General features: G+C 39.8%; 1 protein-coding gene across 2 annotated transcripts in view; it reads left to right on the top strand.

The window, feature by feature from the left end:
* FBXO11 (F-box protein 11) overlaps positions 1–15,154 on the top strand; it is a 67,345-nt gene that overhangs the window by 30,965 nt on the left and 21,226 nt on the right. The window contains exons 2-7 of one of the 2 annotated variants that reach the window (XM_057383984.1): positions 3,260–3,387; positions 3,500–3,581; positions 9,190–9,331; positions 10,610–10,739; positions 11,754–11,837; positions 11,925–12,057. In XM_057383984.1, the coding sequence (XP_057239967.1) occupies positions 3,260–3,387; positions 3,500–3,581; positions 9,190–9,331; positions 10,610–10,739; positions 11,754–11,837; positions 11,925–12,057 (699 nt within the window). Of the gene's footprint in view, positions 1–3,259; positions 3,388–3,499; positions 3,582–9,186; positions 9,332–10,609; positions 10,740–11,753; positions 11,838–11,924; positions 12,058–15,154 lie in introns of both variants that reach the window. The other variant, XM_057383983.1, reaches the window with a different exon arrangement.

Here is a 15,154-nt window from a genome sequence, read left to right as displayed (position 1 = left end):
TAAAGCAAGTTTATGTTTAAGTGTTTCTGGGAAGGATTTTCAAAATGGAGCTCTTGGAGTCTGTTTGAGAGTTTTCTTGCTCAGGGAAGGGCAGTGGGTAGTTGAGGAAATACTACATTGTGAGCAGCATCTCTCTGAAGGCTCCAGTGTAGCTGGTTTAGTTTTTAGGGAACATCTGGAAGGCTAAAACCGAGCACCAAGGCTGCTGCTGGAAGGAATCACTCAAGACCTTCAGGTTTCCTGGTGGTGTTTCACTTGGCAGTAACTGCACAGGCTGCATCGGGAGAAGGGGTTGTTTGCAGTTGCTGTGTCAGAAATGTGTGCAGAAGCCCCTCAGAAGTGTGGCACAAAGGGTGTCAGGGGCACTGTCCCCCTGATCCCGTGTGAGGTGTGCCATGTGTGCTGTCCTGGGGCTGCTGCTCCAGCCTGGCATTGCTCACTGGGCACCCTTCTGCTGTGCACACCTCCAGGGGCAGATTCTGCTTTCTCCTGCTACCCTTCCCTCATCCTTCTTGTGGTTCAGATGGAAAAAGGAGGATTTTAATTCTTTTGATACCTGCTGTGAATGTGTGCATATCCCGTAATGTCATCTGTGCTWGGAAAGTGATCTTTGAGTGGGACTCCTGCCATTTTCCTAAATGCTCTGTAAGAAAATGAATATATTTCTTGTCTGCTTAGCCAGTCCTTCAGTGTTTCAGCCAAACTGACCTTTACTTCCATTTTACCCCACAGGCTTCTGCCTTCTCTTTCCAGCAGTAATATGTTTTGTCCTTTGTGGCCTTCATGAGCGTTCTTCTGAAGACCTGATTGGGGTTTATCTGTGTCCTTTGCATCGCCTGCTGAGAGATCAAAATTCTCTGCTTTGCTTTTTATTTTTTCTCTTTCTGTTGTCTTTGCTTATTAGGCTTTTGCTGTGTTTCATGTGGCAATTTTGAACTGTTGTATCATCGAGAACAGGGGGAAAAACCCAGCTGTTCTGACAGTCATCTTGTGTCTTCAATGCAAAACAGCAGAGCAGTGGGGGCTTGAGACAGCAGCTCAGAGTCCCCAGGTAGCTTCTGGGGAATATTAGCAACAGTAATCATAGTTACTGAATCAAATCTAAAATAGAAACAAGGGCTGCAGAACAGATCTGCGCTGCAGTGTCTGAGTACATTTGGGTGTTTTGCTGTGGGGAGCCTTGGGGCTGTCTGAATTGCTCCTGGCAGGGCCTGCTTCACACCTMCGGCTCCTTTTCTGCTCTGCTGTGCCTGGCAAGGCTGGGAGCTCTCCTGCAGCAGCTTCTGTCTTCTGCTGACTGATAACCTTGTTAAATTGATAGGGTGTTTTCAGCCAGGGATGCAAAGGAACAGSTCAMASCAAGTGACTGAATCATGATTATGCAGTGAGTCTGCTCTGGGGTCACTGACCTCCCACAGGCAGYGATGCCCACTCTGGGCCAGAYRYTCCTTCAGAGGAAAATTCACTACAGTTCATCTCTGTGTCGTTTAGGCTTCTTGCATAATTCATAAACTCTTGTCCTTCCTAGGTGGTGCAGTGGTCAGATGCCTGTGAGGTGTGCCTGGTAAGCGGCAGACAGGGAGTGTGAGCCAGCTTCTCGCTGAAGTTTTGGAGATGGCTTTGTTAAAAAAGCGATGGCTCTTGGTAGGAGTTTCGTGATTGACTTCTGTCCTTAAAGCTGCTGCTGCTGCAGGAGGGCTGGGGTTCTTCCCCTCGTGTGCTCTTGTCCCCCCCCCTCTGTGTGGCTGTTCTGAGCTGGAGCAGCTCCTGGAATGGCTAAAGCTGCTCATGGAGGATCTTGGAGGCTCATTTTCAGCTGGATCGGTGAGCTGATGAAGCTCTCCTCTATTGCTCTGAGGTGCCYGTGTGGAGTTGTGCACATCACCACGAACTTCATCTTTGCAACAGCTTCTGTCCTGCTTGGATGTTGTGGCAGTGTTGTGTCCTCTAACGGTACATGGCAAGGACATGGCAAGGTTGCAGTTTTTAAATATCTGCTAAGGAAGGGGAAGGATAGGGACYGGAAGAGAACAGGAGGTCACTGAAGTAGCTCCCTTTTTTTGGGTCAGAATTTTGTTGGTTAGCTGTCACTGATGTAGCAGCTTAGACTGCATGGTATGTGTAATGCAAAATAAGCACAATGTTTTGTAATTTATGTCAAAAAACCCAAAACCAGAAACCCTTAGGAAAATCATGGGACTAAGATTTTGAAATGTGAGTGAGTCACTTCAGAATTGCATTGCTGTGTGTTTTAAAACAGACTACTGTAGTATTGGAAGAAGAGTAGGGGAGTTTTATGGTGGGACATTGGGTTCTTTTTTGTGGATTTTTCCTACACTAGTCTCTTCAGCCTAAAATTATGGCTATTACTTTCACACAACATTTTGCCCAGTTTAAGAACGAAAAAGCATTTAAAATGAAAAGGAATGCAAAATTCTTTTCTCACAGGTATACCTTATACTGAAGTGTGGAGTTGGCTTTGATTTATTTTCTAGATGCTTTCTGTTCTGGCCTTTTTCAAATTCTTGCAACTTTATAATGTAATATTAGTTATAGGTCATGCAGCAATGAGTAATTATTTCTTGCTTGTTTCAAGTATGTTCCATAAATACATGAACAGGGAAAWTTGAAACTAATGAATCAAAACCTTTAAAATAATGCTAATGACACTCTCTGCACTTCTTTTTTAAAGGGCAGGGAAAAAATATGCTCTTACGTTTTTGAGTATAATTTAGGTGAAGAGAATGTATGTTTTTAAAGCTACCTCCATTTTACAGAAGGTTTTGGGTGCTGGCCTGAGCTATTCCCAAAATGTTTGAGGAAAACTCTGCCTTGAGTTTTGTGCTAAGTGCTATGTTTACTAAAGGATTTCTGGATAACTTCTAGTTAATAATTGACACTTCAGTGTTCCTCATTCTGCTAATARATGAAAAATTTGAAGTAATGAGGTGATTGAATTAGCATAGTGAATTGAATGCTTGCAGAGAAACCAAAAGCCTAGGTTTTTGGTTGGTTGGTTGGTTGTTCTTTAAGCAACTTTTGGTGTAGTTGCTTCGTATGTGTGGAGGAAATAAACATGAAGGAACTTMGATTCCATGTAGGTTTTTGTATATTCTGACTTTTTGTTTTTTACTAGAGGTTCTCTGGCGCTTCCTCCCCACCCTTCTGACTATGTATTTACCTGAAAATTTCTTTAGCATTTTCCTGGTATAAAGCAAAACTACACTTTGAATTACCAAATTTCTTTTTTTGTTTTCAGATGATGATGTACCTGCAGATATGGTTGCAGAAGAATCAGGTCCTGGTGCACAAAATAGTCCATACCAACTTCGCAGAAAAACTCTTCTACCTAAAAGAACAGCTTGCCCTACAAAGAGCAGTATGGAGGTAACGTCTTTGCTTTTAACTGTTACTGTTACTATTTCCAGTATGTGAAACTAGTTAGTATTTCTCTTAAGTTATCTACTGATTGAACTAATTCTTGCTTATTTCATGAAAGGGTGCCTCTACTTCAACTACGGAAAATTTTGGTCACCGAGCAAAACGTGCTAGAGTATCTGGGAAATCCCAGGATTTATCAGGTAAGAACTTTGTACAAAAAACGGGTTGAGGGAGGGGTGGAGACATTTTAACTTCACACACTTTACCCAACACWTTGTCCCCAAACTATTTTTCCTGTGTGTTCTCCATTTAAGAAACAGTAGTTGGAAAAGAAAGCAAGCAAAAYTACAGGCCTATTCTGAACTTCAAATTTGGTAGCATGATTTTAATCAGAATTTTTGGAACCTGATTCTTTGTCTTTCCGCTTACTGCAGACATGCTTTGGTTGTTTTTTATTCTCACAGTACTGTGTAGTTGTATCTAAGCTACTGTCAGGAGAAGTAATGCTGCAAAAGAGCCTTTTTTACCATTTCTCATATTGATGGCATTGTTTAAGRGTATTTTGTGTGTGTCATTATAGCTCTTGTGCAGAGAGGGAGAGACTGTGTTTGTGAATAAGAATACACATATATCTGCATAGATAATGTGCATATGTTTTTGCATCCATCTACAGTAGATGTATGTTGAGTATTAAACACACATCCAGTACATGTGTATATAACTATATTGTGTGTGCACACACTTTGTAGATATATACAGGCACACACACCCTACTTGTTCTGTTTTCTGTGTAGKTTTTCAGTCTCTGCTTCTGTTCTTTTCTGTCTCCTGACACACTCTTTAGCTCCAGGAGATCTGTTGTCACTTTTGCCTGGAAAATCAACACCAATGCTTGCCAACTCCCATCGATGTGGTTTCTTCTACTTTTCTTGCTTTTAGTTTTTTTAGTCCATGTCTCCTTTAATATTGTGAATTAAAACTGAGCAGCTGGCACAAGGATTTGGGTCTGTTTTCATTGCTTCTGTTGAGGTCTGCTCTTTCTGGCTTCTCACTTTCTCATTGCATAGTTGAGCTTTCTGTTTTTTTCCTCCTTTGTTTTACTCTCCCCCTCTTTGATCAACTCTTAATTTCAGCAGCTAAGAACTATTCAACCTCAGGTTTTATTCTTGAGGTAGCCAGAACCACTTGGACATCAGCCTGTGTCATTTTGCATTGATKCATTCCATGATTTGCTCTCTGAAGCCTTGTGCAGAATTTCTTGTGATGGACTCTGCTTCCCTTGAGAGTTCTTAGTTTTTCTCCCATGTCATTCACTTTTTTACTGTGTTCTTCTTTTGCTCTTACTCTCCTCACTGCTTTRTTGAAAGTGTGTGACTTGACTGAGTCCTGTGACACAATTTACAGCACCAATGACACCCATTTCCAGAGGAATTCTCCACACTTTCACTGCACATTCCATTTGTTAACGCCTGTGAACTTATGTGGGGAAAAGTATGGGGATTGTGGAGGCTTCTCCAGCATGGAATTAACAGAGGAATTGCAAACAGTGATTTTACAATTGTACTCATATGATTGTATTCAAACCAGTTGTAAGAAAGGAGTGTCATCCTCAAACCATTTTCTATTAATCTCTTTCCCAGTATGGGTGATGGTATCTTTTATTCTCCCTGTTGAGTTTGAGAAATTCCTCTAAATTTGTACAAATACTGATTGTGATGAGATCTGTTTTAAGACACAACTCCCTTCAAGTCACATTTTTGTAGACATAGGTAATGACAGCTGTTGTAACTGAGTTGAAAGCATGAGACTTTCTGGATTGTCATGAGTGGTGACTGTATTGTCATCTGGCATGTACAGTTGTTTGTTTTAGAACTGTAGATGAAATGAAGGCAGAGGACTAGGAATACAGGAAACTTCTTGGTGGAAAACCATTCCTTSTTGTATGGACTCTTGAGGAAAATTCAGTGAAGTTGAAAGGACAAATAYCAGTCAACTAGAGTTTCCAACTGGAATGGAGCCAGGAGTTGGAAAAGCATTTTAATACAGATTTCAGAGTTTGTTCTTYTGGGAGTGTTGCTATTTTAAATTTCTCCATTCAGTGAACTATGGTTTTGCAGTACATACTGAGACTCAAGGTTACTGGATCGCTCACTGATTGTTCTGTGCATTAGAAACATGCCTAACTCATAGTTTACAGAACTTTCTGACTTTTTAAATTGATTTTTTTATTTTCCTATTGATTTCCTAAGATACTTTCCCAAGAACAATACATGCTGTGTTTCTGACATATTTCTGCTTCTTAGCAAGAGAAGATTTTTACTAAATATCTTCTTATGGAGTAAAAGTTATTTGTCTCCATCTTTTCCACTAAAACAAAAAAAAAAGGCAACCATATAAGACATAATTTACAATTCTGGATTCTTGTTATGGCATTCTCGGTCTGCACAAAGAAGAGAATTCACTTTCAGGCAGCTTTCCCTGCTCTTTGTCTTGGTATTACTTTGCTAGTCCCTATCAGCTAAATGATCAAAACTGAAACTGAATTAGCTTCATGCATATCCTGTGGAAACTCAGTGACATAACTCRCTGTRTTTCTATCTTAGTTGTGCAGTGAATTAAACTTACTAAATCATAAATAGTTCAACTGTCAACTTGTTAGGGCAAAGATAAATATTGGTGAAGATGTCTTGCACTTCATTTTTATTTTTATTTGTGTCTGGTTTTGACACTTATTTGGAAAATGGGTGTTTTTTTGAAATAAGAGTATGTATTTTGTATTTTACCTTTGTCAATAGGCATGAAACTGTCAGGAGTAGGAGCATATAAATGCTTCTGATTTGCTGGCCAGACAAGCCTTTAAAACTGTTCTGGCTCATTTTCATAAGCTGAGAGGAAGAACACATTGATTGCATCCTTGCTTTGATACTTTACTGAAAGATAGCCAAGATGTGAAGTGTGGATTTAGAGGACAAAAGCATGTAGGGTCTCTCTTGGATACAGAGAAAAGTCTTCACATTAAGAAGCAAAGGAGCTTTTTCAAATTGTACTGGAGGATTTCACCTGATAATTASTGTATCAGTCATTTGAGTGGACAAATCTTAAATCAACCCCTGCTTAATTGAGCAGAAGGGCAATTGAAATTACATTACTCACTTCTACAGGATTTTGSATAAAGCTGAGCGGGGATAGCAAACACACCTGTAAAATCATCTTCATTTTGAAWGCAGTGCCTAAGTTTCCAAGTAAATGCAACTTGAAAAATTGCAAGGGCTAGGGGGTTTATTGAGGCTTTTAATTTTTCTTTTCATGTGTTTTGACACTTTCTCAAAGTTGGTGCTTGTGCGCTGCAGTAAAGAAACATATCTGGATTTCAGTTTTCATTCTGAAATAGAGCTCAGGGAAGAAAGAAAACAAGAGTATGAACTTTGGAGCAGTGGGARAGGCATTACATTAGTGAGCTTCCCCCTTCAATAAAAAGTTATTCAAGGTCCTAATGTAGATAAAGGAAGAAAAAATCTCCATGTTGTTTATGGAAGTAACTGCATSGTATGCCTCAGGGATTTGTGTGTTAAAAGAGAAGACAGGTCATGGAAAACTTGAGAAGATTTACTGGTTTGCATCTGCAATAGAACATTTCAGCTTTCAGTGTGACAGYAGAAGACTACATCTAACTGGAAAASTACCAGAAGAAGATGAACTCAGAAGCAGTGTCCAGTTATCCTGTGATGCATTTCAAGAGTGATTAGGACTGTAGAATGAAGTGTCGTGCCTGTCTGACGCAGGGAAGACTTTTTTTATCTCCAGTGGAAAAGRATCTTTTCAAAAACTAGCTTTGATAGTACATGTAACGTTTTTTGCTGATGCCCAGCCATGTTCCCTTACAGGCTGGTGTTATGCTCTTCAGGCTCCCCAGGTGTCTCTTGAGCAGAAGGCCTTTCCACACTATGTGCATTTCCTAAGTTTTACCAACTTACTGCCTTCAGCCTGGCTCATAAGGCTCTGTTTGGTTTTCTTGAATAAAAATAATTTTGTAATCAGCCATTAGTAATGTTGTTGGAGAAGAGAACTGTCTTGGCCAACTTCTGGGCATCATTGCTGTCTCCTTCCTTGTGTCCCATGCTAGCACTTCTGTAGCTTGMAGTGATCATAAAAAAATTTTGGAGGAGGATGGGATACTGTGGGAGAAAATAGCTGTGGGCATGTGGAATGCTGGCATTACCTCTTTGGCACGGCATACATTTTTATTGTATTGAAGTGTCATGTACCTATGGTTAATGGCTGTAAGCTGTGATACTGCTGTGAGCAGCTGTCARCTGTGTAAATGCTCCTCTGGCATCTGAGAGGAAATTGGTGTTGGGRAATYRCTAAGGGGACATTGGTTCAATGGTGCAACRGAGAACATGTTSAGGGAAAGGTGCTGCACTCAGTARCATTTCACAGTTTCTACTGCCTGCYCTGATCMGAGATGTAGCCATGAAACCCTGGAAAAACAGCTCTAATCRCTTCTGTCATAGTGCAGGGTTCTGGTGATGTGGTGTGCAGACCCCACTGAAGTGTCTGTGGAAAGCCACAGTTCTGGTCCCTGCAGTTCCTCTTCTTCCTCTTACAGCTGGAAATAACACATTCTTTTGTGCTGCCTTGCCCAGAGGAGTCCTGGGGCATTTTGTTTGTTTTGTTTATRTGTGAGATCTCACATGGATACTRTTATTCAGAATGTTATTCCCTCACATTTAATAGGTCATCATTCTTAAGGTCACTTCAGTAGGCTTCTTGCAGTAGCCAAAATGACAATCCTATTGCTCCTTAGGCTCAGATGTTCTAGGACAAAATAAATAATGTGAAGGGCATTACATGGATGTAATTGTGCCGTGAATTTAGCAGGCAGSAACTTTGAATGCCTTGCATACAAATCCTCTAAAGCTTGGAAGCTGTTGTGTGTGGATCATAGAAAGGATCCTAAAGGCATTAACCAAACAAGTGACCTTTGCAAGCAGAAGTCTCCTGCTTTCAGGATTGGTGCCCAGGAGGGCCTGGTGAGAACACAAACTGCAGGAGGGTTTTCCCAAAGGAGCTGGTTTATGTGCAGTGTCCATGTGCCCCAGAGCAGGGCTTTAACAAAGTGCACTTCTGTCCCCACACAATGGCTTGGGAATACCACTTTCTCCAGCCTCTCTGGAGAATACATCTGGAAAGACTCGCACTATTGTCTGGTTTCAATTTTTCATTTTAAAAGGGACAACATAAATGGGAGTAAGTAGAAGGAGRAGACTTTGGAATTATTGCTGGCTGTTGGTTTCCTACATCCCAGATGTTCTCCTTCCCTGATGTGTTCATTGTGAGAGAACAAGGAAGTCTTACTAGTAGTTTTTCCAGACAGTGTCTATTTCTGATTAAATTCTTTTTGTGTTTGGAAACATTTGCAGAGATTCTGGCTTTGGGACTGCATTATTATTATTATTGTTGTTGTTGTTGTTGTTAGGGTAATGTGGGTTAATTGAACCACGATGAAGCAAAGCAGTGAGAAGCCAGCATATCTGGAACATGCACAATAACCTACTTAACATCTGTACTTGTTTGCAGAATGATTCCTCCAGTAGATAAGGTGAACTAAGRAGTTTGGAAAGTCTRTAACTTCTATTGGATTTKTTGCCTTCAGATTTAGAAGAAAYATGCTTTAAAAAAAGGCTGCCATGTGATAATTGGCATTTTAAATGGGAATCTTTCAAGTGACAAATGGGTACTGTTTCAGTCAGAATCTGAGCTCGTTAATATATCAATAACCTTGTATTGATTCCTGTTTAATAGCAGCACCTGCAGAACAGTATCTTCAGGAGAAGTTGCCAGATGAAGTGGTTCTGAAGATCTTCTCCTACCTGCTGGAGCAGGATCTCTGTAGAGCAGCTTGTGTGTGTAAACGCTTCAGTGAGCTGGCTAATGATCCAATTTTGTGGTAAGTGAAAAGCTATTCCTCATTATCTTGAGAAATACAAGATGTGCTGCTCGAGATGCCAATACAATAGAAAAATTGAAAYGTTGATTACAATTAGTTTAATTAAAACCAATTGTATTTTATGATGTCTGCTCTAGTTAAGCATTATTTGTTACTTATGAATATCTGATAATATTCAACATTATTAAACAGCAAAACTTGATTCTCTCTAGTAGTGTAGATACTAGTTAAACAATGCCTGTTTTAAAAAAATCAATTGCTTCAGTTGCCTTTCCTTCTCCCTTTAACGTTTTCATCTACTATGGGGATTGTGTTACTTCACACAGAAGGAACAAAACATTTCTTCATGTTAGATGCAAGTTTGTCTAGTGTTACTAAAATGGGTTTTTTTTGTTTGGTTTTGAGGTTTTTTTTGTTTTGTTTAATGGTTGGATACTTGGGCTGTTTTTCCCYCATATGAGTCTACACTACTCCTGGGTTATTTAGAGTTTTAATAAATGGGATCAAAATTTGTAATTTTTTATAAAGGGAAGAAACATGATTCTTAAGCTGCTTTGTTTTAAAAATAAAGATTAAGGTGGAAAGAAAAATAATAAAACAACATCACAGAGCTACCCCTTTTTTTCCTGTCCTAGAGACAGCTTTGGGGATTCCTTGAATCCTGATTCAGATGAATTACAACTTCTGTGATTCAGTGGCATCCTGTAAGTCTGGGCTTAATATCAGCAGGCTCAGACACTGCAATTATTTGCATTCTGGCACTCATGAAAAGAATCTAAAAGAACTGCTATGTGCCATTTTCTTCTTTTTACACCACTGTAATTTGTTCACTGATGAACYCTTTTTGGAATACAGTGCATCACTTGTTCTCAATGAATGCATTTTTCAGTCTTTTTTTGGCAAGGTGAGGAAGAGGTGGTGACACACTTGCTTTTAAATTTTGTTACGCTTGTGCAACTGGCTTTTGTAAGTGTTAAAGCAATGCTGTAGTTAATACACAGGCTGTGATTCACAAGTACTGTAACTGCTTAAGTTTCTTCATGAAACTTGCACATTGAGAACTTCTCTTGGATTGTAAAACACATGAAAATTTTTCTCAGAAAAACACGAAATTCAGTACAGCAAAAAGATTGGTTTTAAGTGGTAGRTACTGATCTTGGTCATATTCAGTGTCCCTGACTGGCAAATTCWGTTGGAAAAGACTCCAGGTTTTCACTTTGGGTTTCATATTAAAATTGGAGAGTAATCAGAAATGCATTCATTTTCTCTTCTGCTCAGGAAAAGATTGTATATGGAAGTATTTGAGTACACTCGTCCAATGATGCATCCTGAACCTGGTAAATTTTATCAGATTAATCCGGAAGAATATGAACATCCAAATCCCTGGAAGGAAAGTTTCCAGCAGCTGGTAACAGTTTTATTCATTTATATTCAAATTTATAGATATTTATAAAAGTAAAAAYACCAGCTTCTGAAATGTGGCTGACAATAGTAATTACCTTGGATTTAGAGTTACAGATTATTGTGGTTTTATGCAGCGGGGGGAATTCAGAAGTTATTTCCTTTTTTTGAGGCACACTTTAGGGAGACACCACATGGTAAAGTGGACTCCTTGAGTAACCAGCTCTTCTGTGTTGAGTTCTGAATCACTGAAATTTTGTGTAAGGGATTGTCACGTTCTGAGACTCATAACTTGAAAGATATTTTTGTCATACCTTGCTAAACTAGTGTGTGTGCTGGTTGTCAGATTTGTGTGCATCTTAGTCTGGTGAGCCAAACCAGGTATATTGATATCATTTGGGCTAAATAGTGATTTACAGCTGCCTGGGGGTAAACAAGTCTTCTTTAAGGGATGTGATTGCACCTCTAACCCAAAATTTCAAAGGTATWGAACAAATGGCTGCTTGTGATATTAGGAAAATATAAGTAAGAGAAATAAACTTCAAGGTGAGTGTATCAAGCAGTGCTGTGTGTTGTTTAATGAATTTCTGAAGTGCATTGAGGACAAATGCTTGACTTGGCTTCTTTATTTACTATTCAATCACATGTGAAGGTATGAGATTCCCTTTTCCTCACCATACAAATGCAGTTTTTGTGGCAAGCTGCTAGAAAATCAAGAGATGGAAGGAAGGACAGCTCTTGTGGAGTGCTTCAGGTTGTGAAGCTTTTCAGTCACTTTTGAGGCTTCTGGCTGGGCAGTTAATTGGTCTCTTGGCTTAGCTGGTCACTCCCTTAGGCTCAGACATTTTTGGTGTTGCCATTTCAAATTGTTTGCCTAAAGTGGGAGGTCAGTATGTGATCTTTACTTCCTGGGACAAACCAGTATCAGCAAATGGCAGCTAATTAGGGAATTAGTAGATCTCCTGTCAGTGTGTTCAGGCCCACCTGTCTGCAAGCTTATCACMAACTCTTCTTGTTTCAGTACAAAGGAGCACATGTAAAGCCAGGCTTTGCTGAACACTTCTACAGTAACCCTGCAAGATACAAAGGGAGAGAAAATATGCTGGTATGTTTCTAAAGCAGTTCTTAAAAATATTCATATGTCTATATGAATGGAAATGGACATTGCTCTAAATTTGTCCTTTTCTTGTAGTATTATGATACCATTGAGGACGCTCTTGGTGGAGTTCAGGAAGCTCATTTTGATGGACTTATCTTYGTTCACTCTGGTATATATACTGATGAATGGATATATATAGAATCTCCAATCACCATGATTGGTGCAGGTATGTAAACTGGGAGCATCACTGTCTCAAACTGGTGTGAATTACAACTTTAATTACCATGGTGCTCTGGTGTATTCAATATCCAGTATAAATGCCAATCTTTCTTCATCTACCTAGCAAATATGTGGTTTTGTACAAAGTGTCACTAACTGAAAAGTAGCTGTGYGTCAGACTGAAGTACTGTTGTCTGCTTGCTAGTTCTTGGAATAATTCAATTTATCTTCTTATTCCATTAGGAGGAAAAAAATAGAATTTGTCAGAAAGCTTATTYAGTTATAGGAGTGCAGTTGAAATTTTTACATTCATACATATATATAAAAAAACCCATCTCCAGAGTAGAAACCAGCAGTGGGAACAAGCTCAAATTAGTATCTGTCCCATTTTCTTCAGCATCATAATTCCATCTTGAGGAAGGAAATCAGAGCATCCAGCAGAAAGATTCTGAGACTGGAGGTTCTTTCTCTGTTCTTCTGCCAACTGTTCCTCTGAAGGAGAACCTTTATGGAAATATGACTTGGACAATAGGAAAGGTTTAGAAAGTTAATATAATAGACCATTCTGCAAATGGTGGTACTGGTGGAGCTGTCTGGTTTTCCTGTCACTACCAGGAGCATGCTAATTCCTGGTAGCAGGAGAACTGATGGGAATTCAGGCTGTCTCGCTGTCCCATGGACATTTTGGTTAAGGAGTCTCAGACCTCTTGCTGCTGTGGTGACCCAGAAGTGAATTGCTTGCTGTTTGTATTTTCTGAGAAGCTATCTCTGTGGGTTGGTTGGATTTACTGGGTTGTGGGTTTTMTTGAGGCTGGTGGGTTTGGGTTTTTTGTTTGTTTGTAAGGGTGGGATGTTTTGTTTGCTTTGGTGGGTGTGTTTCGTCTGTGTGTTTTCTTTGTTTTGCAAAGTCCCTTTTTTCTGCTATTTATCTGTTCTCCCTACCAACTGTTTTGTTGTTGAGTGATGCTGTTCTGGCACTTCTTGCCTGGGTTTTGCAGTCTTGGCAGGGAGAATGGTTTTGAGCAATGCAGTCAGATTATTCCAGTGTTACTCTCAAACTTGTCCCCGCAGATCCGCATGATGTGGCTGTGTTAGTGTGTGAGTTTGTCTGTCTGTGACTGCATTTCTGGAGCTAACATTGTGAACATGCCCACTCCCAGTGCTTTGGTCTGTGCTGTGGAGAGCTTTTGGAGCTGGATTCCTTTGGGTCCATGTTCCTGGAACAGTGTGAGTGCCCTCAGTGTGTGTTCAGTCAGTGGGAGCTGGTGAGGACCTGTCCAGAGTCAGTCTCTGTGTGTGTGTGTGTGTGTGTGCTGTGGGTGGCTGATGCTCACACTGTCTGCCTCCATGGTGCCCCTCGAGTGATGGAGATGTGGCCATAGACAAAGAACCCCTGGCTTCTGTTTCACACAGGGGATGGTGTACAAACAGGGCAAGTCATATTCATGAGGTGTTTAAAATACAGAGAAACTGGAGCAGCACTGTCCTAAGATACACAATTTGTCGATCGCTTCATGACACTTGAAGTGATGTCTTTGATATCTGGGTAAACTTGTGCATGTACTCTGTTTCCTTTTAAGTTTTGAAAAGCCATCTGCTGTCCCTTCCTCTCGAATTAACCTAAGTTATTCAGAAAAACAGTTATCTTAAGTACAGTCCTTTAAAAGCCRGGGATCTTCGTTGTGTATTTTTGTAACAGAATAGCTGTCTTGGGGAACAAAACCTCCAGGAGGAATCCAGAAAAGCTAGATGTATTTATATTTCAGTTTTTGGCACTGCTGGCTTCACTTCCTCAGACTTTCTCTGCTGAATGGTAAGTGACATTGTAGAGAGAGTCAATTTTCATTTGACTGGAAAAGAAAACAAATTAAAGTGAACCGCTAAGCCTTGGAGARCTACCTCTTCTCTGTTCAGTCTGGCATGTTTTTCAGAATGGTAGGATTAAGGCAGCACCAAAYCTCTCTGCATTTCTACTCAAATTTCATTAATAGTTTCTTCTTCTGGCTTCAGAAGAAGCACRACATCATTAGAAAGGCAGCCTAACATACCTTGAGCTTGCAAGAAGCTTCTGCTTTCTCACAAAAGCAAAATATGCTTGCAGAATAGTGCCTGGTATTCTGAGTTTGTTGTTCTGTTTAATTTTGGGGCTATTTCTTCCATGTGGGAGGAGTTGGTTCAGAAGAAAGGTTCTGGAAGTACTACTAGTACTGTGGCATATTGAAGGAAATCAAAAAAGAAAAGGAAGAAAGGCAAGAGGAGAGATTCTGTAAGGAAATGGTTGCATCTGGTTCAGCAGACAGAAATACCTTTGAATTTTTTAAGAGAGTTGTATTTTCTGGGGTTGGATAGGGAGGTGTGTTTGCTGCAGGAATGGGATCTTTCAGTGGAATGCTCATCTCACTCAAAACACAAAATCTCCCAACTGGCTGAGTTTCAGCAATTGTACTGACGTGTTTTGATCTGAGRATCTTCGTTGAATGTGGGTTTTCACAGCTACAGCTTTCATTCTTTTCTCTTTGYTTTCCATTTGACTTAATCCCTTTTCCCTTACTTTAACATTATTTATCAAAAGATTCTTCAGGCAAGAAAAAAAAAAAAAAACCAGAAAACCAGTAAGAATTGTTGTTGTTATTTTAAAGGTGGAAAAATCTAAAATGGTAAGAAAGCTATCATAATAGGATTTTATTGACTTTAGAGTGTAAGAGTACTTTCACATGCCTGAGCTCTTCCCCAAATACTCATTCTGCATCTCTGAATTGAAAGCTGTATTTTGGACTGGTTTAGACCTTTGTGGTTTTGGTCTTGCAGACTATCAGATCTAAAAGAGTATCTGGTTTTTTTACTTGGTACAATTGGATAGGGTCATAGTTAGTTCCTGCAGAATGTAGTAGTTTTTTGTCTTCTAATGTGCTGAAAAGTGAARTGGTTTTATTCCTTTTGAGGAATTAAATAATTCTGAGCAGCATCCAGTTAATGTATATTTCTTTAGGCAGTCTCTTACTGCAAGCTTTTGGATGAATTATTTCTAAAGGGTCCATCCATGGTCCTTAAGCAGAGCATGAGTTCTGATCCTGGAGAACATGACTCCCTTAGGTTTCAGCAAA

This window comes from Malurus melanocephalus, unplaced genomic scaffold, assembly GCF_030028575.1.
Source record: "Malurus melanocephalus ecotype Western Australia unplaced genomic scaffold, MMel_1.1 scaffold_671, whole genome shotgun sequence".
NCBI classification, from domain to species: Eukaryota; Metazoa; Chordata; class Aves; order Passeriformes; family Maluridae; genus Malurus; species Malurus melanocephalus.
Note: the sequence above shows the minus strand (reverse complement) of the source record. Positions and strands in the feature narration are given on the sequence as shown.